This window comes from Arctopsyche grandis, chromosome 9 (genome assembly GCF_051622035.1).
Source record: "Arctopsyche grandis isolate Sample6627 chromosome 9, ASM5162203v2, whole genome shotgun sequence".
Lineage (NCBI taxonomy): Eukaryota > Metazoa > Arthropoda > Insecta > Trichoptera > Hydropsychidae > Arctopsyche > Arctopsyche grandis.
In genome coordinates this window covers 15161650-15186437 of record NC_135363.1, presented here as the reverse complement: position 1 = coordinate 15186437, position 24788 = coordinate 15161650, and the positions used below count along the sequence as shown (strand labels likewise).

General features: G+C 34.6%; 1 protein-coding gene across 1 annotated transcript; it reads left to right on the top strand.

Moving 5' to 3' along the window:
• Positions 1-5488: 5488 nt before the first annotated feature.
• LOC143917287 (uncharacterized) lies at positions 5489-16808 on the top strand. The gene is made up of 5 exons (XM_077438771.1): positions 5489-5621; positions 9925-10069; positions 10147-10257; positions 11672-14652; positions 16516-16808. The coding sequence occupies exons 1-5, from the start codon at positions 5489-5491 to the stop codon at positions 16806-16808; spliced, it is 3663 nt and encodes a 1220-aa protein (XP_077294897.1).
• Positions 16809-24788: the final 7980 nt, after the last annotated feature.

Here is a 24788-nt window from a genome sequence, read left to right as displayed (position 1 = left end):
ATGTACATATTTGCTATGTATATATTATATAGCTATATATATATATGTATATATATATATATATATATATATATACATACTATAATGTTTATCACGTGACGTGAGATATACTAAGCTCGGTAGAGCACGAGAGATCTTAATTCAATATGTATAGGCGGGCATACATATACATACATATGTATGTAGGTGCGTATTAAAATAGGACGTATCTCAAAAACCCTATGCGGAAAGACGCTTAAGAAAGGAGCAAATGCTATTATAAAAATTTATAAGGGTCAAAGGTTGAAAATTGGGTGTGGATCGGATCCCTGATCCTGATTTGTAATGCGGGAGTGCTCCCTCCCCCCCTATTCTCCTAAATCGGGTACGTTTTTTCAATGCATTCGAAGCCGATGATCGAGAGGATTCAATTCATAAATCTGATCATCTCTGGGTAAAATTTGCCCTGATAAAAGAGAACGAATCGCAGAACTAAACCACGACTCCTTAACTAATGTGAACGAGATTACGTTATCGATAAAAATAAAAATACAAAATACTTTTGCACATAAAGTTGACGCAAATTACACGTATGAATTGCACGAATGCGATAACGAGCTAAATTTAAAATTTGTCGACCCCCCGCGCCGTTTATATCGATTCGCGCACAGGTACCCAGGAATGTGATTTATTTATTGCGAGATTAGGCACGAATTTGCGAAGCGGAGTCGTAAATCTCGGCGAAGTGTTAAACACTCGCGTCTAGTGTATTTTAAATGGGCAACTTTACTAACAAGAGAAAATCTCACGTATGAGTGAACGACCACGGGGTGCTACAAATGGTGGGGTGGGGCCCTCTGGAAGGGGGAGGGGTTGGAAGTGGAGCAAACTTCTTAACAAGGCTTGAAAATATATACAGCCTTAAAGTTTATTGTTTTGTCTTAACAACTGCCGTATAATATATCAATCGAAAGCTCTTTGTATCTAAACTTTTGCTCTTTAACTGTTGCTAAAAGCTCGGCGCTCGCAAGTTCGTCGGAAATTTCCCCGTCTCGCGGGCTTGCAAAGCAAATCCGGACGCGGGGAGAAATTTTTAATGGTCCTCTTCTGCTCTCGCGAAGACTTTTAAGTCATTTTGCGCAAAGTGTGAAAATCGCATTTCGACTATCTGTTTTTATCAACGCCGGGAATATTCGCCTTTTCCGCGTCGCGTCGCGTCGTCTCGAAATTACCTCTCATCCCTTTTATTCGACAGTGAAGTACTGCTTTGTTCCGAATCTCCAACTTAATACTTAAATACTGGAATTGTGTGCTGTGAATTAATGCTTAATTCACCCAAAATAAAATTACAGAGAAATGTGTACAACGAAATTAAACAATGTTCACTAGACGTTCGAAGAATACTTATGTATTGAGAGTTACTTTGGCATTGAAACAATATACGCCTTTTTCAGTTATATAATATGTATAATATAAGTACATACATACATATATATAATTTTCAAAATATGTATGAGCAATACAATGCTTAGCTGCTTTAAATCTTCGACTTCTTTAGAAAGAGTCTTTAGTTTAAATATTATGTCCCATGAATATTTAAAAGAATTGTAAATTGATTTATGATCTTTTTATTTTAGAATTTAAATAAGACAATATATACATACATATATACATATGTAGTTATATACGAAAAAATAAATAACTTGTAAAATAGAGAATGATCGCTAGATCAGAAACTATTATAATATACCTAAGATGTATGTATTATGAACGCAATTTATAAACAAATAAAAAGCATTTCAAAATCAAAATCAATGAGCAATACAAACTACTAGGTATTTAGATATAAATATATTCACCCATATTTGTCATATAATATTTCTGAATAAAAATTCACACATATTTACATTAAAAGTTTTACATTAGAAATTTTACAAAAAAGGGTACAAAATATTAACGATTTCACTGTTGATATTTCAGCAAAACTATGCACATACCTTCAACTAATTATTTTAAAAGTTATGTATAAATATGTGAAAATTCTTAATGGTTTTTCTTAAAATAATTATGTTGTTTTTTATCAATTTATGTAATTTAATAAACAGTTAATTTTACCAACAAAATAAATAAATAAATAAAGCCTGATGAAATCTCTATAGTTTCACAATAAAATTTGATTTATATTCAGTTTAACGGGATTTTTTATCAGATAAGATCACAAAATGACAGAATTCAATCCATATATAATATTTAGTTATCACCTATGTCAGTGTTTCCAAATTTGGGGCGCACGCCCCACCATGGGGGTAAATTTGATTGTTTTGTTGAGGCAATAAGAATTATTTGTTACATTAATTTGAACATTGTTATTTTTGCTAAGAAATCCATTTGGAAAAATAAATTTTTGATATTGCAAATTGAGAAATTTGAAAAAAATATATACAAGAAATTGAATGTTCTCTGCACGAAATGCTAGAACAAACTGTACTTATGAAGCAGTTATGATATTTATCTACTCATAGCTAAATCTGGAAAAAATCATATAGGGGATTTATTTATACTACGAGTTGTATTAGTTTTTCTCCACAAAGTTATGAAATTAGATGTCAAGGAAATGTAATAATACTGTAATAGAATAGAATAGATGAAATAGCTAAAGATGTAGAAGCACAACTTATTGAAAAGTTAAGAATAAGAAAAGTCTCAATAAAGAAGATTAGATCAATACACACGATAAGAGAGTGAGCTATATTGATGGTTTATGTTGGCTGGATTTATGACTTATGACTTTCATTTTTTTCTAAAATTTGTTGAGCTATGCATATATGTACATATGTATATAGTTATGAGCTTGATGACTGGGAGGGAGGGTTAAAGATGGGGGAGGGGGTGATGATCTTGAAGTTGTGTATGAGTTAATTTATCTCGGATCAATGCTATCGGATAACACAGAGTGTGAGACGGAAATTAAAAGTCGTAAAGAGTAAGGTCTTTGGTCTTCCCCGTATTTCTATACCGAGTGAAAAATGGACGGTACGAGCTTGAGAAAGGCAGAGAATAGCCGCTTTTGAGATGTGGTATTAACCCTTTGGCTGCTACGAGGTTTTTCAATGTCCAAGCGAAAAATGCTAACATTTGTAATTATTTTGAAAAAAAAAAAAAAAAAAAAATTTTTTTTACATACTTACTTCGTCGAACGCGCGTAATTTTTATAATACTTTATATACATTTTTAAGAAGCAGTTGTGGACTCGTGCTCTCTCTTTCTGTCTTGCTTTTACATGCGTGCGTGCGAAAGAGATACCTACATATATACACTAAATAAGTTTTGACGATTGTTTTCCGACGCTTTATTTTTTTCAATAATCTATTTTTAGACATCGATGTATCCTTACAACATGCGATATATTCGAAACAGGTAGCGGTCTTTCTCTCTTTCTTTCTTGGTTTTAATTGTGTACGTGTGAGCGAGACACACAAGGATGCGAAGTTTCTAATAATCAAATAATTTTTCAACATGTATCATAAACATTTTGTATGCATTTCAGTTGCATTTGATTGATTGCACGAATTCGTGACGTCTCGTGACCTATATAATTGAAAGCGGATTTCTATTGTTTTTTGCCATTTATTTTAACTCTGCAAAATGATATCGGACAGTGAAAGTGACGAAAGCGAAATAATAGCTCCTCGCCGAGGAACTCGACAAATCGGCAGCTCTACTGATTCTGAAAATGAATTTATCGACAATAATCAATTCCCAAGTAATAACTCCTTATATGACTTTGACAACGAACCCGAAATTTACTTTGATGATGAACCCGAAATTGAAGAGCTTTTATTTAAAAAATTGATAAATATTTATAAAGCTTGATTGAAAAATAAATATAAATACGTATATAAAAAAAATGTTTCGTGCCACTGATGCGCTGGCGGCTCAAAGAAAGTATTGAAATACGACAATTAATGACGACAACAACGATCGTCGTAGCAATCTTCGCCGATTTCAAAACAACGATTTATCGTTGTTGTAGCAGTCAAAGGGTTAAAGACGGATGCTTAGAATCTGTCGAGTTCTTAATTTTGGGAAGAAGATTAAGAGGACGATCCCCAATATGATGGAGTGACCAGGTCAGGTCTGGAAACCACGGGAAAAATGGTAGTTGAGTCAATGCGAGCTGCCGGGTGTTGGGAGGTTTGGAGGACCATGACGGGTCGCATTATGGAAGTTATAATAGAAAACGGGAAAGTCATGGCCCTCAGACACGAGGAAAGCGACCGAAATGATATAATTTTGATAGAGGGGGGGGGAAGAGAATCATGGAGATTTTGAGGCATTGAAGTAGAGCGTGGCACAAATAAGGTTGGTAAACACTGGTATAAGCCTTATTATATTAATAATCACGTAATTTTGTACATTTGACGTTTGAGATGATGTTTGCGGCAAATCGAACAAAAGTCAAAGTCAAAAAAAGTCAGGTAAAAATTAAGTATCACAGGTATAAGCTACCCCGTTTATAATTTCCGAAAGTAAACGATCAAAATTTGGTATTGAAATTTTATAATCGCTGCTATTATTGTGACGCCGTCTGCATACTGGGGCGCGCATTAAACGTTGAAAAGTGTTCAAGACCTATTAAGGCGTGATTTGTGGCGAGCTTTCGCATTTGCGAAACAATGGCTAGGTTACCTCTAAGTTGAACCGTTAACATTGATATGATTGATCGAGCAACAAACAACAAGCTCATACAAAACAAGTTAGTTTACGCGACTTGACGTATTCGATGATTGAGGGTCGTTCACGTGACGAGCGTTCGCTCATAATGCCTCTCGCCTTAAGTACATTTTTTTTTATATTTCATATACGAATATATACAATATAAAGGCTTGTTTATGTCGCAAGGACAATCAAAAACACGTTTATATATATGTATATTATAATATTTTGACAAATGTGCGGTGGCACATTACTGCGTTCAAATATTAGCGTTGCGGAGCAGACGTCAATAAATCAAAGACGCGTGGAATAATTAATTTCCGAAACAATTACAAATGCTGATTAGATCGAAACTGATTGACAGCAATGCAAATCATATCCGCGAGATTTGTCTCACGTAATGAAACAACAATAACGCGTTGTCGCCGTAGTGGAAGCGTCTTCCACGAGTAGGTTAAAGTTTGCGCGAATTAGTGCGGGCTGAAACGGGAAGTTTCGGCTTATTTATCCGACAACAATATTGATCCGACGAATTCCACTGGGTGTGTGTGTATACATATGTTGTCGTAGGATAACTTGTTTCAAAGTTAGATGAAACATGTCTCAGTGCAACTGATTTGAATGTTTCGGTGTGTTTTACTCTACTATGATCACATGTACTTGCGTTTGCATCTCTTTTGAGCTGTTTAATGTGTCTAATGCTTTGTGTTTTACCTGAAAACGGTACCTTATATGTTTTTCCTCTTTTTTTATTATAAATTATCTTACTTTATTTGTATTTAGAAGCGGGGGCATGCGTCGCTGGCCGGCGCTGTTGTGGTGGGCGGCGCTGGTGGTGGCGCAGAGGCCTTGCAGCTTCAATTCCTTATGCTGGTGCCGCCCTCGGGAGATCTCCTGCGTCGCTGTGCCCCTGCACAAATTACCAGGTAAATAAAAAATAATATAAAATGTCTACCAAAACCAAATTTTGATCAAAATTACAATCCGCATGAAAAATAACGACTCGTCCATAAGTTTGTTGGCACACTTTGTGTATTCCTCGACCTTAGCAACCACGGTTCTCAGTTCGTGTTGGCCATAACACTGCGTATAGTGTATTTTAAAAACTCTATTGGGCAGGTTTTATACATTATGTATATAAAGGAACCAATAACGTATTCTTTGAAACTGTGTTAGTGAACAATACTTGTATAAAATCTTATATGTGCGTACAGTGGCGGAGCCCCAGCTTATACTCTGGTTATTATTTTTAAAATGATGATAATACAATAACACCAATCGACGGTGAATTATTAAAAGTTATAAGCAACAAAAAAGTATTGGTTTTTTATTTTTTAACTTTAAAATACTATAAATGTTAAAATTTAAATAAATATACAGATGTATATTTGGCTCTATATAAAATAATAGTTGTTTTATCCGGCTTCGCTCAGTATTTGTAATATAAACATCTTAAACTTGGCGAATCTAATAGTAAATATTCATTTGTTTTTTTATCAAATTTATTTGAATCGAAAAAAAAAAAATATTCAACTAATCGAATCGTCGTCATAGAAAATTTGACTTGTTTTCGATGTTTCCAACCAAAAATACTTACATAGAAAATTAAAAAGTCTCTTTCGAAATTATATATTAGAAGAATTCGAAGATTCTTTTATTTTGGAATTTTGAATACATATTTTAGTCTAACAAATATGCCAAAAATTTTAATATAATTTATAGATGCATAATATAAAGACATAGTATTATTTTTTAAATTTTATTTTATTTATTCAATCAATCATGCACACTCGTCTAACAGATTGCTCTAACGTGATGATTGTACTATATAGATTAAGAATTATTTTTTAATTATTTTAACAGGTATACATCCATTTATTAAACATGATATCTAAGGTCAAACAATTAACAGCCCTAAAACATCTGTGGACAAATTTTTGGAGCATTTTTTAATCAGCGAAAATCGAGATGCTGAATCATTCGAATTTTTGCAAAAGGAATTGGACAGGATTGCCAATTTGTTGGAAGCGTTTCGATGAAATCAGATAATATAAACTCTGATAGGAAACAATCGACCTTGGAGTCACATATCCAAGGTCTGGCCAGTAGCATACGGGATAGAATCCGTTACCACACAATTGCAAGCATTATACGTTAACCATTGATTTATGATGTTGGTACATACGTGTATTACTGTATGTTTATAATGTTTATTTTTTTGAGACCTTGTTTTATTTAGTAAGAACGCTTTTTATTTTAATTAAATTCTAAAATAATATAATGCATCGAGACTTCTTCTATTCCGTATCCATTTAAATTCAACTTTAAGTCAGTATATGATTCCGTAAGAATCAGTCCATTGTATAATACACTTTCTTCCGACATTTGGCACCAACGACAGACTCGCTTCACCTGCCAAAACAATCTAGAGCTGCAAACGAAATTTTACTACTCGTTAAATCGCTTCAGCGAGCGTTAATTTTATGCGCAGTTAACGAGATCGTAAACGGTGTCGAAAACTCACTGGTCCCCGCTTAACGTTGCAGTTTCGCGCGTCGTTTCCCCGCTAAGCCGATTCCAATTTTCGTTGTTGTAGAGTCGAAATATATGTATATCATTAATAATATTGAACGGCAAACGTGATCACTTAGGCTTTGTTATGCGAGAGTTAATCTCGTTCGGAACACAGAGCTCCAGCCCGGTTGCGGTGATGCACTTTTAGTAGTGCATGTTCATGCTTCGCGGAAGGGGAGATTACCCGATGCAGCGTCCTGTTGTACGGCAGTGTGTGCAATTTGCAGTGTGTGCATTTGATGCGGCGCATTAAGGGATGCACGAGATGAACGTCATATGACGTGACAGGATCTAGGGATGAACAGCGGTTTTCCCTTACCCACTAACGGTTTACGTCGCATTAGATGAAATGACGTCGCTCGGTACTCATTACTCAGTATACGTTCGTAGTTACCCGTGGATTAATAATAACCGCATCGTATGCACTAATAAATACTATGCGTACTATACACACAGGTATATGAGTGCATCTGGGTAATTTTGAAACGCTTAAGACGTCACCTGTGTACGTTGATATCTGCTCGTACAATATTAATTAAAATAGCACTTGAGAGAGTCGGTATTATGAATGGTCCGTATAAATGATGGGTATTTACACGGCAGCTAGAGTGATGTTGGGATACGTGCGGTATTTATTCAGGTGGATTTCTATTTTATAGTAATAGCTAAAGTGGTTCTCTGACTTCATAAAATCATCCTCATTATTGACTACATACATTACAATGCTATGTACGTATGTACATAATAACATCGGATAAGATACTTATTTTTCGAGAATAGTTTAGATTTTACTTTTTTTATAATAATGAACGCTTAATATTCACATATTAAAGCTTATTTGGGTCGATCATGATAAGTTTTGACCGATTAACGAGAGTTAAAAGTCACCGTTTCGCTCAATAAAAAGCGTGTCGCGCTCGCAATGGGTGTTTGTACGGAGAAAGCGTTATTTTCAGAAAATCATCATTTTTTTCATATTCCTGTCATTAGTTTGAAAATAAAACTCGTTGAGTGCTTTTTTGTGTGTATACCTTTAATTTGAACACAAAAATTCCTAAAAAATTTACAAACTTCATGAAATATGTCGAGCTCAAAATTACCTGTTTAACGCAATTACCTAAAAACATGTAATTTTGGTGAAAAGATTAAAGGTATATAATCAAGGAAGATCTCAACGCCTTTCATTATTAAAATAATCACGGAATTTCGAAAAAAATGACGATTTTCTGAAAATAACATTACACATATTTCGAGCGTTAGGTGTTTATTAGTCAAAACTTATCATAATCCTTCCAAAAAACTTCAATAAGTGAATATTGAGTGCTTATTTATCCGTATGAATGCTGACCAATACCGATCAGCGTTTTTCCGACAAAAAAAGACTGGCTTACACCGGAATTTCTAAATTTATAACCATAGCAAAATTTCTCAATGGAAATCCCTAACTGCTGAGTATTTTAGATTGTGTATTGGCATTTAGATTGTGAGCATTGCATTTTAACAACATAACAGAAAATGGAACTAGTTTTGGAAAAATACATTCATTAATATTATTTTGTTTTTTTATTTTGTTTATTTTATATTGTTGCAAGATATACATACATATAAGAGAGTCTAAATACACATTTACAAAACTCGAAATCTTTGGCAGTAGTTACCTAGGGTAGTGATCTAGGGTTTGTTTAGATAAGCTACAATTTTTATACCTGCTTTCTATTGAATTTCTAAATAATTATAGTTGGAAATGTTGGCGAAATTTTCAGCGTGGTGGGCTTTCAACAGAAAAGACGTCAGCACTCAAAGGGTTATTTAAAAAAAATACAGTAAAAAAAAATCAAAACTATTCTATTCTATTCGTAAGCTTTCCATTAGGTTCATTGTGGGAAATTCAAAATTTGCATTTTATGAATACAATTTCAAAATTTTTTGTTACGTATTTTATTAGTAGGATATTTATAAGTTCGAAAAAATCAACCTATGTACATAAATCAAAATTAATTTGTTCGAATTCATATTATTTCATTTATTTTCAAATATTATATTAGTTCATTTATTTTTAAAAATAATCTGTCTTGGATATATTGCGGATTTTAATGTTATTAAATAGCATATCTTTGTAACTATTTGCTACTGTTGCAAAAGTTGAAGAAACACTGTTGCATTTGCTGAGGACTCAACCCGTTCGTCTACGGGAGTTATAGGGGTTGTGTCAGGAATTGGTTAAGGCGACTGAAGGTAATGGAGGCATTTCCATATCCGCTTCGTATCGTTATCCAATATAAGCTCACCGACATTCTAAATCAGTACAATAATTTACGCGGCGCGAACAATGAGAGTGGGTCGAGAGAGCGTAAGTGATGCGACACGCTCGCGTAATCTCCGGGTCGTTCGTATCGACGCGACTGTCACGGATCAAAATTAATGGCAGTCGTTCTGGGGTAACACCTAGATTTCACCACGATATTGCCTACACAGTGTAATGGAGAATTGTGCTGATTACGACCGGATCAATCGGGAACTACGCTCCGGTGTGTGTGTACGAAGATAATTCGCGGGCTGTGGACCGCGTCGAGTATCGCGGATGCAGATTCAGCCCGATTAAATTGATAATTCGTATTGTATGCACATTGTGGGTGTGTTGTTGGTCTGTTGCAGAAATGAGCGCTTCTGGGCTGTTGCATGTCGAAATAGCCGGCGCTGGACTTCTAGGACTAGACGGAGGTGCATTGGATGCACTTCGATTGCAGTCGCTAGCTCTGCCGGACAATCGCCTACACATATTACCAGATAAAACCTTCAGGTACATACATACATACATATAATTTAATAAATAAACAACTATGGTTATTAATATAATGAAAATATTATTTTTAATAGCTCTATGGCAACGACTCTTTCATCACTGGATCTTGGATACAACGAATTCTCGGAAATACCGCTCAGCACGTTGAAAGCATTGAAAATACTCAACTGGCTTAACATGCAAAAGTAAGTATAAAGGTCTTTGAAACCGTAGTATTCTTTTTGTATAAGGTCGACTGCTGGTTATTAATAGCTTGTACTGTAAGTGATGTGTATACTCAAAAGGATTCAACCACTTTGAGGAGTATTTAATTAAATATTGTTGAGAAAATCCTCGGAACAATAGTGGTAGATTTATTTTCATCGCAATTTCATGAAAAATGATGGTATATTAAGATTGGTTTGTTTTTTTTTTATTTCATTCATATGAAATAAGGATCTAAGCTTAATTAACAGGTTATATTACGTATGTATGTACTATGTATATTGCACATATCTATGATTACGACAAGTGTATTTTGCGTTTTTTTTATTTATCAAATTAAATCGAAATGCAAAAGTTATTTAATTGTAATAAAAGAATATGAGTTAATTTATATATGCCAAATATACTATAAGAATATTTTTTTATATATGCATATACATACATATGTTCATGTTAGATACGTGCGACAAAAATCCACAACAAAACCGGAAAATCAATGGATACTTTTTATTTATTATATGAATTAATAAATTTGTAAAAATAATTGACATGTTCGAATGTGTATTAATAGATAAATACATAAATATAACATTAAAATTAATGTTTAATACTGTTTTCTATAGATATACATATCACTTATGTACATAAGTGATATGTATGTATGTACAAGGTACATCGAAAACAAATAATTTTGAAATTTGGAAACATATCTAATCGGAAAAGATGTTCTGTATTATGGAAAATCCGTAAAAAAGTAATATAAAAATACTAAAAAATATATTTACACCGCTGCCAGTTCTTTAAATGTATGCTCAGTTTTAGTAGTATATTTTCTAATTAGAAGTGTTTCCAAATCTTAAAAAGTTACTGTTTTCGTTGTACATATCCTAACATTACATACATACATATATAATATGTATGTATTTCTCAGAGCTCAGTTTAGAATTAATGTCGAAAATTTTAATGATTAATGGAAAATTGTATATATTGCAATAAGAGTGTTCTTTCATACACGCAGCATTATTTGTATATTTATTTAAGAGTAGTATGGAAAGGCGGCATTTTCGATGGACCCAAGGGGTTTTTTAATACAAAAATGTATAATACAAAAAATAAAAATATCACATAAGATAAAAAAAATCGGAATGAAATACGTACATATATAGGTAAAATAATTAAAAACAACCAGTGTTAAAGCGGTTAAGGTTACCAGAAGTTATTCAATTATTTGATGGACTATTCCAAATTTCAACCACTCTATTTGAAAAGACGGATTTTATAATTATTTTGAAGCATTTTTTTTGGAATCTGAGAGTATGACCTCTCAGAGGAGTATTTTTATTGGACGTAAGGAGGTTAATTTATATCGATAACTTATTTTGTTGTTTCTTTCAGTAACAATTTGGTGAGTACGGTTGGAGACTGGGGCTCAATGAAGGATTCGTTGACGAGTATAATACTGAGTGGAAACAATATCGTAGAGCTTTCGTCCGGCGCCGGATACTCCCTGTCCCAGTTGAAGCATTTAGTAAAAATCGATTTGGACAACAACAAAATCCACACGATAGGAAAGAAGTCGCTGCCGCAAAGCTTGCAGAGTCTCAATTTGGCGGGCAACTTGCTGGAATCGTTCCCCTTCGAGTTAATCTCGAGCCTGCATCACTTGCAGTCGTTAAACCTGAGGGGCAACCTTATACAACGAATACCGCACATTACGTTCAAACACCACAAGAACTTGGAAAAGTTGGAAATGGGCGATAACGGCCTAGAGGCGTGGTACAGCAACATGTTTAACGACACGCTGGCCGTGAGGCACTTGAGTTTGGAACTCAACTATTTGAGGGTCATACCGGCGTACGCGTTCAAAGGCATGAACATCGCCAAGCTAGTTTTGTCTTATAATAAGATCGAAATGATCGACGACGATGCATTCCAAGGCTTGGAGCACACTTTGGAGCAATTAGATTTGGAGCACAACCAGTTGTTGGCTGTTCCGCGGGCCATAATGTCCCTCAAAAGACTTAAACACTTATACTTACCGTCCAATAAGATAGCCACTATCGATTACCTGCCGCAGCACGTGAAAGTTTTGTCCTTGAATGGAAATTCACTGACTGCCGTGCCGAGAGAAGCTTTGAGAAACTGCAGTCTGACACACTTAGACATAGGCTACAACCTCATAGCTTACATTGAAGAGGGGGACTTTGACGTTTGGGGCGAGTCAGTGAGAACTCTTTACTTGCGAAGCAACAAGATAACTCGCTTGGATTCTGGCGTATTCTCATCCCTGCCGCAGCTGAGAGAGTTGAGCTTGAGCTTCAATGATATTCATTACGTTCACCCGGATGTCTTCCAGAACATGTCGCACAATTTGAAAATCCTTGAAATGTCGTTCTCAATGTACCGAGACGACTTTCCCGAAGATGTCCTCAAGCATTTAACAAGTTTAGAGTGGGTATCTCTCGACAACAATAACATTCAAGCTTTGGCGCAGACGTCCCTGTCGAATATGCAGAAGTTACAGTACATCAGCTTGGAGTTCAATCGCATCACCAGCATCCCGCCGTTCTTCTTCGACACCATCGCTTTGGCAGACGTTAAGGAAATAAAGTTTTCGTACAATCTATTGGAAGTGCTTGAAAGTGATACGTTCGCGTCTTTGCACGAGTTGCAAATCCTAGACTTGTCCGTGAACAGAATAAGGAATATATCCGCGGGTGCTTTTAAGAACGTGCAAAAGTTATTGCACGTCACGTTGCAGGATAATCTGTTGACGGATGTCGGAGAGGGTGCATTCTGCGACCTGCCCAACTTGTTGAAGTTGGAAATGCAAAGTAATCAATTGAAAGAGTTCTCGTTGCGGGCGTTCCAGAACGTCTCCGATATAGATATGCCGCTGTTGTTAAATATAAGTAGGAATCAAATTGTATGGTTGGACGGAAGTGGTGGAGATGTGTTCGTTGAGACTTTAGACACTTCGCACAATCGCTTGGCGGACACTCCCACAGGATTCTTGTCAAGGATAGCCAAAAGACTTAAACGATTAGTGTTATCTTTCAACGAAATAGGACATTTAGACACGAACTCTTTTGTAAATATGGAAATGTTAGAAATATTAAATTTAGATCATAACTACATAAGTTCCGTAAGGAGAAGAGCGTTCTTGGGCCTAAACTATTTGCAGATACTAGACCTGTCGCATAATCGCATCGAACAATTGAGCGTCGAGCAGTTTTCGAATTTGAACAGTTTGAGGTTTTTGAATTTGAGAAGAAATCACATACGATCGTTGCCGAGAGACGTGTTCAAAAATACGATGCTGGAACATTTGGATTTGAGCATAAACGAGTTCATCGTGTTGCCTGCGATCGCTTTCTCTCAAATAGGATTCACTTTGAGATACTTGGACATGAGTCATAATAGTATAGAGAGCGTGGATAGTACGATGTTTCAAGACATACAGTTCTTGTTGAGCTTGGATTTGAGCGGAAATAAATTGACTATTTTATCGGACAATTTGTTTAGCAGCATATGTAATTTGCAAGTATTGGATCTGAGCTCGAATCCGGTGCGAGCTAATTTCAAGGAATTGCTCCATTATCTGCCGATAACGAGGTCGTTGAGCCTCTCGAATATCGGACTGAAAACGTTTCCGTACATTCCGCTGAGGAACTTGACGTCGTTAAACCTCACGTTCAACCATATCGAGAACGTTAAGGAGGCCGCCGTTAAGGATTTGGGTAATCTGAGATACTTGCATCTGAAGGGTAACATGATGACTTCGGTGCCGTCGCACGTCTGGCCGTACATGAGGAATCTGAAAATGCTGGATCTGTCCAAGAATCCGATACAGTATTTGTCGAAGCAGAGCTTTTACGGATTGGAGAGTCTGGTACACCTGGACATAAACAATTTACATAAGTTGGGGAATTTCGAGCAAGAGACGCTGTCGACCGTTAGGAGTTTGGCATTTCTACGCACCGAGACCAAAAGTCATATAAAGGACTACCGGTTGGGGGATGTGGTTACGGAAGTTCCCGGTTTGCGGAAATTGCACGTGCACGTGAACGACGACATGCTGATCGATCAACTCAGCGGTGTGTTTGTGCCGAAGCTGAAGCACCTGGAGATATCAGGCGCGGGATTGCGCAAGATAACCGCTGAGGCTTTCGAGGGCGCGGAAACTTTGTACGAGTTGGAAGTGCAAGTGCGCGACACTGGGGTCAGAGAATTGCCCCCAGGACTGTTGGGAAATTTGGGACAAGTGCCCCAATTGTCCTTGGACTTCAGCCACAATCAACTGGCGGCTTTGAGTCCGGCCACGCTGTATCCGAACACTACGTCTTGGGAGAGGCTCGCTACTAAATTAGTTGCCGGTGAGTATTATATATTATATTATAAATATTTAAAAAAACCCCAAGTCTGAGAAACTGCAAATTATTTAAATAATATGCACTTATAAAAATTGAAATTAAAAACTTGGAAGTATTTCTAGAGGATTTGAGTTCTCCGATTTATTTTTTAAAAATCATCAATCATTTTTTTTTCTTTGTTTAAATTTGAAATCATATCCATATCAAAATATTGGTGAAAAATAGTAGGTAGGATAGTTTTGCCAATTTGATGAAGAGCCTTTTCAATAATGAAATCAGATAAATTGGCAAACTGTGATAGGAAACGATCGTCTTGGAGTCATAAATATTCAAGTCTGACCAGCAGTACTGCAGAAATGCTCCGAATAAATTCTCTTCAATCGAGGTCAATCCAGGGCTTGAACCCGGGAGCCTCTCGGTGGTTAGCATTAGCGCAACCACCGAGTTATACTGCTGGAAAATCTTACCTGTCAACTGTAGAAGGGTTAATTAAATGTTACACAAGTGCATAGGCACAGATAAGATTTTCTTAGAGCATATGAATTTTGGGGCGGTCTGAATCTACTGGCCAGCTTTCCTGTGTGCGACCATGATTACGTGTATAAAAACGTAATCATGGTTGCACGTTTTCAAAAGTTTTCAAATTTTAATGTATAATATTTATATATATGTATAATATTTAATGTATAACATACATATGTATACATATAAAAATACAATAAATCTTAATTTCATATTTTGTTCAAACTCTCGGATAAATTTTCAGTCTCAAAAAAAATTAAGTTCAATTACCTTGGGTGCTAAAACATAAGTGTCTTCTTGAATGATAATGGATATCTCTGTGGAAGATGTAATTAAATTAAGATTGTTAGTTAAAATGCATATGTATGATATATTACATTATAGTTATTGGTTTAAGTTTGTTATTTTGGTTGAATGTGTTAACTAGCAATTTGCTTTTAAATAAATAAATAAATAGGAGCACATAGCGTACAGAGGAAATATGTTGTCAATATATGACAGTCGAAGTGTATTTTCAGTTATAATATATTCCAACTGGCATTTTAGGTCATTCATATTCGAATACAATTCAAGTAGTAAATTATATCTCTACGAACGCAAATACACTTTCGACAATGTACGCCAGTTGTAATATAAAAGTTGAGTTTTGACAGTTCTGATATTTTTTCGAATGCTTTAGAATTCAATAATGCGATAAAATTTGCTAGGTATTACGTATAAAGGTATTGAGTATCATATTACGATAGCTCTAAGAATGTGTTCAAAACAAAAATGTGACTTTCCAACTCAATTTACTAGTCGAGTGACGTTTACAAATACTCTTTTAAAAGTTTGCGCCTGTTGTAATATAATAGTTGATTTTTGACAGTTCTTATAGGTGAACTGTATTTTCAGTCGTAATACATTTTAACATTGAAATGTAATTCGCCATACAAATCAACTTATTAGACCGATTATATTCCAAATCCACTAGTCTAAATGTATTTCAACTGAAAGATACACTTCGTATGTTTGTATAACAATGAAGCAATTTATTTTATTTTTAAAATTTGAGTCATAATGTCAGTGATATTATGGGTGTCTTCAATTCATTGATATTACTATATTTAAATACAGTAAGCGATACATAAGTGACAAGCAAAGAAGAAATAATAAAAATAAATTGAACAAAGATTTAAATTAACGGTTTTATAAATTTTATAATGTATGTACTTACGTGCCTGTAAGTAAATTATTACAAATTTTCTTCAACTATTATTAAGTTGTCACTGGTTCGAAAGCGGTATTTTTTTCCAATATACTTGTGCTATTTTTACTGAAAATATTTATTTTTATTTTGTTCAGGTGGTCTAACGTTGTCCGATAATCCCCTGTCGTGCGACTGTGCAGTGGCGTGGTTGGGTCGTTGGGTTAGGAGATGGGCGCGTGAAGCTGGCGGCACTGGTGTGACCTGTCCTCCAGTCACGTGCATGTGGCACGGCTCTGGAAGAACTTCGAATCTCCTGGGACTGTATCCCGAGGATTTGAGATGCCACGCGAGCGCATTAGCAGCAGCAGCACCGGCTCCGGCGCCTACGGCAACAGCCCTAATCTTAATGGCAGCTCCGTACCTCCTAACCGCGTTAATGATGAACTGAATTAGAAAGAGAGACACAGTCCTGAAATGAAAGAGAAAATATATATAAAAATATATATTTTTGTATCATTGTTTTTTTCCCGTTCCCCTTTATGAAATTTTTCCGTTTCTTTTGTTGCGCCAGTGTGGTAAAAAAGTCTTTTGTGTAAGCATTAGCGGTTCGCGAAGATCTCCTCTTTCGTCGCATTAACGTTTCGCCTCGGTCCTTTTAAAAAAAGGAGGAACGTTTCTGTTTGGTTTCCTCCCTCATTATTTACACTTTCCAACCCCTCAGCCTCCTCCTTTCATCCCTCCCAACGACCAGTCCTTCTCGCACAGCCAAATGAGTCATTTTTTTCTTGTCTCGAGACACAATGAAGAGCGCGATACTTAGCAGAATCTCGCCGCCCAAATCTTTCCGCCCTCAGTCAGGCCTTAAGGGACCTTTTATACTCTAAGCTGCCAAAACAATGGTCTATTATTGAAAAAAATAAAATTAAAAAATTAAATTTTTCTGTGGACGGTTGTACTCATACCTGGCAAGCGAACGTTCTGCACTTGAACGCTCGCTCGGCCTTATTCTGGCAAGGTATGCAATGTTTGAAATATGTATGTTATCTTAAAAATAAAATATTGTTTGAAGGGGGTATGTAATGAAAACGTTAACAAATGTAGAGAATTTTAATTATACCATTGTAAGCGTGGTTTTTGATTATTTCTACTAAACTTTGGATTCCAGAAAAATAATAAATCTACAATTATAGAAATGGTTAATGTTCGACTTCCCTTCAATAATTTTATTTGTATTTCCATTGCAAACCGTTTTAGAATAACTATAAAAAACCGATTTCGGTCTAATCAATGGGGATTATGTAAAAAAGTCAATTTTTAAGTGTTGAAATAAAGCTCGACTCGATCGATTGCTTTTTTCCCGTCACTAATTTATTTGAACGAGCTTAAAACCCCTTTCTTAGTCGTAATGTAAATACATCTATATATAATATAATCGACTTGAAAATTTTGTAATGTAAATACAGATAAATTAGATGAATTTGTATATAAATTGCGCACGCACATTCTTCTAATTTTTGTGATACTACAATTTAATCAGTTACGACGATTTTGTGAGGAATGCTATACGCAATAGACAATGTCATTATAATTGTATTTATGTATGTATTTTTTAATTATAATCAGCACACTATAGTCAAATTAAAATCCTTTGTAGATATTGTACTATATTGATAAACTTGATAAATAGTGAAATTGTATTGATTCCCACCGATAGATTTCTTTGTCTTAGGAAAATTGTGCACCGTTCACGATTTAAACGAAACTGTGCTATATACTGAACTAAAAAAATATGTATGTATTTATGATATACATATTATACATGTCATATTTAGATTTAACATTGGTAAAATATAAGCAACCTTTTGTACATGAAATCATAGGTATGTTACATTTTAAGAATTTTGTTAATATCTATGATAAATATTGTAACGAATGGATCGATATTCAAAACGGTAGGATGTCCTTTTCATGCATATCATTTTCTAATTCATAAGGAGCCAAAACATATTTTAGAAGAAATGTTTTTAAATTTCGTGATAAATGGAACCCATACGATATAAGTAGAAAATAAAGATTTCTCTAAACTAAAAATGATTTGTGTTTTACTACTTCCCATAAATCTTTTAATATATTTTTAAAACAATGATGATAATGTACTTACGTACATGCAAGTTAATTAGAACGTGCTTATATTGCATATATAGGTTCTTGTGAAATAAAATATGGGATTTTGATCGTGCTTTACGATGCCAGCATTCGACATTCATGGCGATTTTCTCATGTAAATTTTTTTTTCAATTTATGTGAAAATACCTAGCAGTTCCTGGCGCCGTCCCTGTAGCCAGTATAACCTGAGAGAACATAAGTAATTCATCTTGCCCGGGTCGGGACTGTCCCGAGGGACTTGGCCCCGTATACCCGATACTTGAACAACTTCAAACAGCGATCCGAAAAAATAAATCATAAGTTAAGAGCATGGTCGCTGCGGGTGGTTCGACGAAAATCCTTTTTTCTGGGCCTTTTCTACGAGAAAAGGCGTACATAATTCACGGCGTCCCGGAATTAATCAATTAATTACCGTGTCGCCATAAAGCAGGGCAACACCGAGATTTTCTTAAAAGATCTCTCATGATAAATGAATTTCCTTCCCATGGAAAAATTATTACGTTAAATTTACCAATAGAAAATCACAATACTAATTTATGACACGGAAAATAATGAGCTATCGATATTATAGTATCAATAAATAAAATTGAAACCATTAATATTCTCTTTTGATATTCAACGCATTTATTTTTTTAATCTGTTGGATTATTAGATTTTTTTTTATATAAAACAGGGCTGTGGAGTTGGAGTCGGAGCATTTCAAGCGGAGTTGGAGTAATAAAAAATCAACTGACTCGAATATTTTCATTATTATTATTAATTAATCGTATTGCGGTATGCGTTAACTGGAGTCTCTAATTTAACCGAATGAAATTGATTAATAAATTTAAATTTAATAATTTCTTTATAAAAATGATGAATTTAAATTAAATTACAAATAAAATAGCGGAATTGCACATATTTTGATGTGTTCTGGCCGAAACCGATTTTTCCTCCTTCTCATATTTTATTCTTATTCTCATTTTATTTTTTAATAAATTGATTTGTTTTTGTAATGAAATTCATACACATGTGTACATATACTATGTATGAATGTACTAATTTATTATTTATATCTATTTAATTACCAATTCGGTTACATCTCAAATTCGGTTACATTTGATTTTTATTTCCTTAATTTTTTATATTTTGAAAATCACTATTATTTTTATTACTAATAACTTTATACATTAACGAGAAAAGTCCATCCCACTAAAGTCGTTCAAGTTGGAGTGGCGTCGAATCATAAAATATAGCCGGAGTTGGAGTCAGTAATTTTGATTCGAGTCCACAGCCCTGATATAAATACTAAATTCAAATGAAATACATGACTAGCACAATAATTTAATGTGTGTATTATATTGTAAAATTTGTAAATCTATAATATACATACAAGTCAATATTTCATTGAAAAACAGTAATAAATCGATTCAATAATAAATTGATGAACAATAATAAAGATAAGTATTCGATTTTTAAAAACACACTTGCATAGATATATTGTTAGTCGGAGTAAATAGCTTGTGATTGTTATCGGTTTGTTTTTTTCATGAAATAATAATATAAAGGTCTAATGAAACATCAATAAATATTATGTATAGAAATACGTTACTGTAGTAACAATATGCCGACACCGTTTTCATCAAAATCAAAAGCTCATTAGGCTTATTAGGCGGATACGACGAAATATTATAATATTCACATATAAACAGTCGATAATACAAATTTATATTTGTATTTATATTTTACCGCATAATTTTCGTTTGAATACGTACTGGCCAAGTTTTGAGGCGATGCGAATTTAAATAGACCTGCGAATCGGCAATAAGCGAACGATTCGATAATAAAGACAAATGAAATTTTGATGGACGTTCCTTTTTCAAATAACGTTCTCATCTTTGCGTCCGGATTATATTCGGCATCGATCCGGAATAAAATAACGTCGTAAAAACGGCGAAATTGCCCGGGCGAATGCAATAAAAATCGGATTCAAAGTAGACGCTTAAATTATTGACGCGATAAAAATAACTGAACGCTTTGTGACATTACTGTATGTATAAAGCTGTTTTCCTGCCAAAATTATGTCGTTCGTGGATTTATGGACTGAACCACTCAATTTTTCTCAGGTGCTTTGTGGTGTCGTTAATTTCAACATTTACTCAGTCTGGTTCTGGAAAGCTAATTATAGTAGAATAAGGAGGCTGTGCAGTAATTTTCCGTCAAAGGCGTAGACAGTGCGATATCATATAAGATGCAAACAGCATCAATTATTAAAAGTTTACGCTCGGTTGGATCACGTGCATTACGGAAGTTTGACGGATCGCGACGGTTTGTTCATTATCGCTCAACCCCTCAAGGTTCGTTCTCTCATGTATATTTGAGCCGAGGGCGTAATGAACCCCGTGTAAATAATTGACGAGCGACACATCATCGCAAAATGTGTCCTCGCCCTCGGGAGAAACGAGGGCTACTTGATTTCTCGAAGGTCCAAAGTCGACCCTTTCAACGCCTCTCCTTTTAATTGACAATTAAGATCTGACTTGATCTCCTTGATGACCGAAAACCGCAGGCAGGCGATTCCCCGGGTCAAAAATAATTTATTAAAACCGGGACCAGCGCTGTTTTCACTATTGTGTACTTATATGGGGAAATGGAGTGGAGGGTGAAAGCGTCACATTTGACCCAAGGTGAGTACAATTTTCTCGTACCGGCGTAAAGGTCGTCCCAATCTTACCCTTAAGGTCCCACGTTGCTATAGTGTTTACAAAGTGGATCGTTAGACGAACGACCTATAGACATTCAGACGGGGGTTATTTATTAAAACGACGTCCTATGTGAAATAGTTGAATAATAGGACGTCCCATGTCAAAGGGTTCTTCTGATATAACATATAATATAAGCCCAGATGCTCATATTTTATAAAGTGAAACATATAAAATACAACAAATAAAGCAAAAAATGAATTGAATGATTCAGATTTGAAGAAAATATACAGATATACTGTATTAAATTTTCACGGAGAAGTATACATACTTCTATATGTACATATGTAATCACATGAGCTGTTATATTTGAAAATGGTATTTGGAATTGTCACTTTTCTTCATGTCGAGAAATATTTTGCAAAATATTATATATAATGTTTTGCGTTTAACAATATTCAAAAATACTGGTGGCTTGTAATAAGTTTACTCTGCCTTTCCGAGATTCTGGACATATCGAATTAAAATAAGTGATAACAAATTGTGAATTAAGTCAAACAGAAAGTGTTTTTGGAAATGAAAATTGAGCTTCTGCCACTTTCAGATGTAACGTCTCGTGTCACGATTTTCAAAGATAGCTTCAACTGCTTATATAAATTGATTTAAAATCTAACGTTAACATAAATTATTATTAAATTGAAGCATCTATTTTACACATATGCATTACATATTTACACATATATTATTTTACACATATTTTTGGCACAGTTGTAAAATAAATTACACGACAAATGTCAAAACGACGTTTAATGTCAAATTAGCATCTGTAAAATAGCTCGCACGTCAGGATCGGCGTTCACCCGGCAAATCAAACGTCAAACGGGTTACCAGTAAGAAAAATAAAATTTGACGTTTCAATGAAATCATAACCAGTTACATTTTCACTGGGTAATCGTAATATTTTAGCAGGTAACACTTATTTATTTAAGGGTTAGGTTAGGTTAGGGTTGGCCCTATTCATTTAAGATTAGGTTGTTAGGGTCGGTGTTTATTTTTGTTACTGGAAACCCATTTGACGTTTGATTTGCCGGGGCGAAAACCAAATCTGACGAGCGAGTAATTGATTACCAATAGAATAACAATACCGACCTCTCATTGTTTACCAATAGAGAGGTCGAGGCTTCAAATCCCGGAATCGAGTAATTATTCAATTTTTACATACATATGCCATATGAATTACTTCAATGCGTTAACCACAAATACTAACAATTTTTTAAACATAATAGTAAATAGAATATATTAGAATACAATAGAGATATCTACATGTAGATAGTCAACAATTATTTTTATACACGGCAATTTTTCGAGAAATACATTATGTGCGTAGCAAATAAGATTCACCAAATTCGATATGCTAATAACTCGAATTTGCGAAAAACCGAGGAAGAAGATACCGATTTCTTGGACCCTTCACAACAATTAGAAAAATTGGAAAGTTCTAACAACAGACGGTCGATCTGTGTTTTTTTTAATAACCACAAGACCTCACCAGTAGGGTATTTGGCCGAAACTTGAACACACGACCTATCAACTGGTATGGAACAGCTCTATTAGTGCACTTCTCTGTGGTTAAGATCTGTATGTTTACTAAATCCAGATCAACGTGTCTCCAAGATCAACAAGTTATTTTTTGCCATTTTATGTAACTTAACTGTTGGGACGGATCCACTCCCTAAGTTTCTCGCATATACTTCAACAATCAACAAATTCCAATTTGTTGATTGTTGAAGTATATGCTTATGTTATACATATGTAGAACGTGTTATGTATTTATCTAAAAGCTTGTCCACAGGTGTCACTTTGGGGCAACCTGTTATTGCACCAATGGTAAAAATGAAATATATGAATAAAAATACTCATATAGGTAGAATGATGAATGCATATACAAATTAAAAAAAAAACTGAAGAGAAAATAGCTATGTACCTACATATGTATGTTTATACAATGTTTATCCTAAATTTGATCACTTTCATTTATATCTTTAAAATATAGAATGATAACTTCAACCTGTCTAAGTAGTACAATAGAGACTAAAACTAATTAGACACTGAATGTTGCGAACTGAATTTGTGTGCCCGGATCCAGATCGGTAAATATACTGCCGGGTGTTGTGTCGTCAATGAAAATTATGGGAAGCGAACGTGTTGATATCATTATGGGGGACGAGACTAGAACCCGTTTTTGTGAAGTGGACATGCCCTCGTGTAAGTAACAAGGGTTTCCAAAATTTGATGGCGAGCACTACCCAGTGGAATCTCTATTACTTTGCAGGGTATTGTTTGTCATGTCTGCGCTTTTGATACGGTGTAATTAACAAAGTCTTACTACAGTGATAAAGTCCCTGCTATTGAAACTCGCAAGAATTCGAGGAATTGCTCTCATTATGACGCGATAAAGACGCGACAAATACATTATCATGGGTTACGAAAATTTACGCGTTAATTACACGTAAAATTCGTTTTGTAGAATATTTATTTATAGTCTCTATTTACGTATCTATAGGTATGTTATACACTTAATACCCTTTTTCGTAGTTTGGAAAGATCGGATATTTTTTTTGGAAAGGTTGAATGCCCCTGAATAAAGGTATTCATATTTAAAAGTAGGTAATGATTTTTGTAGGGTAGTAAAATTTCATTTGAGCCATATTATTGTTATAAAATGAATAAGTCGAAAGAAGGGAGGAAGTAGTAGCTGAAATATTATTTACTTTATGTCGTCGATTGGAAAAATCTCAAATGCAAGGGTTTCCAACCGGTGGGGAATTTCAGAGTTCCAGGGGGTGAACTTCTGAATTGGTTGGATTCTTATTCTTATTCTTGTATATTACAAGCTTTCACATTTTCTTTCACTAATAGATTTAATAAAGGAAAACGTTTTTGAAATGTGCGAAGCTAATATTGATGTATTTGGGCCAAAAGCGACAACACGTTACACTGAGCAACAAAAAATCACGCTTTTTACTTACTGGAGCGAAGACTAATAAATGTTTACTAAGTTTGGTTGAACTTTACTGAATTTCTCAAATTAGCACGTTCAGATAAAAAAATTATTAAGATGGAAACCAATCCTTGTGAACGTAGTAAAATATAATATAAACTGGTCCAAAAATGTGTAAAAAAAAAAACCGATATTTTTGACTGTAAAAATTCGTTAGACAATTCATTATGAGTATTTGAAATCAAATAAAATTAGAATCAAGAGAAAACATATTTGACTATCGATTCCGATACTCTTGGCACAGTAATTGTAGATTTTTAGTGAAAATTCCGCATTTTTTTTAACTCTCATATCTCATAACCAAGAGGAAAATCAACGAAAACCATCATCATATTCGAATTCAGTGGGCTAAACTTGGTAAAAGTTTATGTCACCACTCCGGTATTTTCCTTGTTTCTCAGTTTTATCAATGGAGAATGATCCTAATGTATATCAAATCATTCAAAGTGTATCAAATTTGTATCAAAGTTTTGTCATATGATTCCATGAAATTAGCAAAGTTGAAGCAACATTTGCAGTT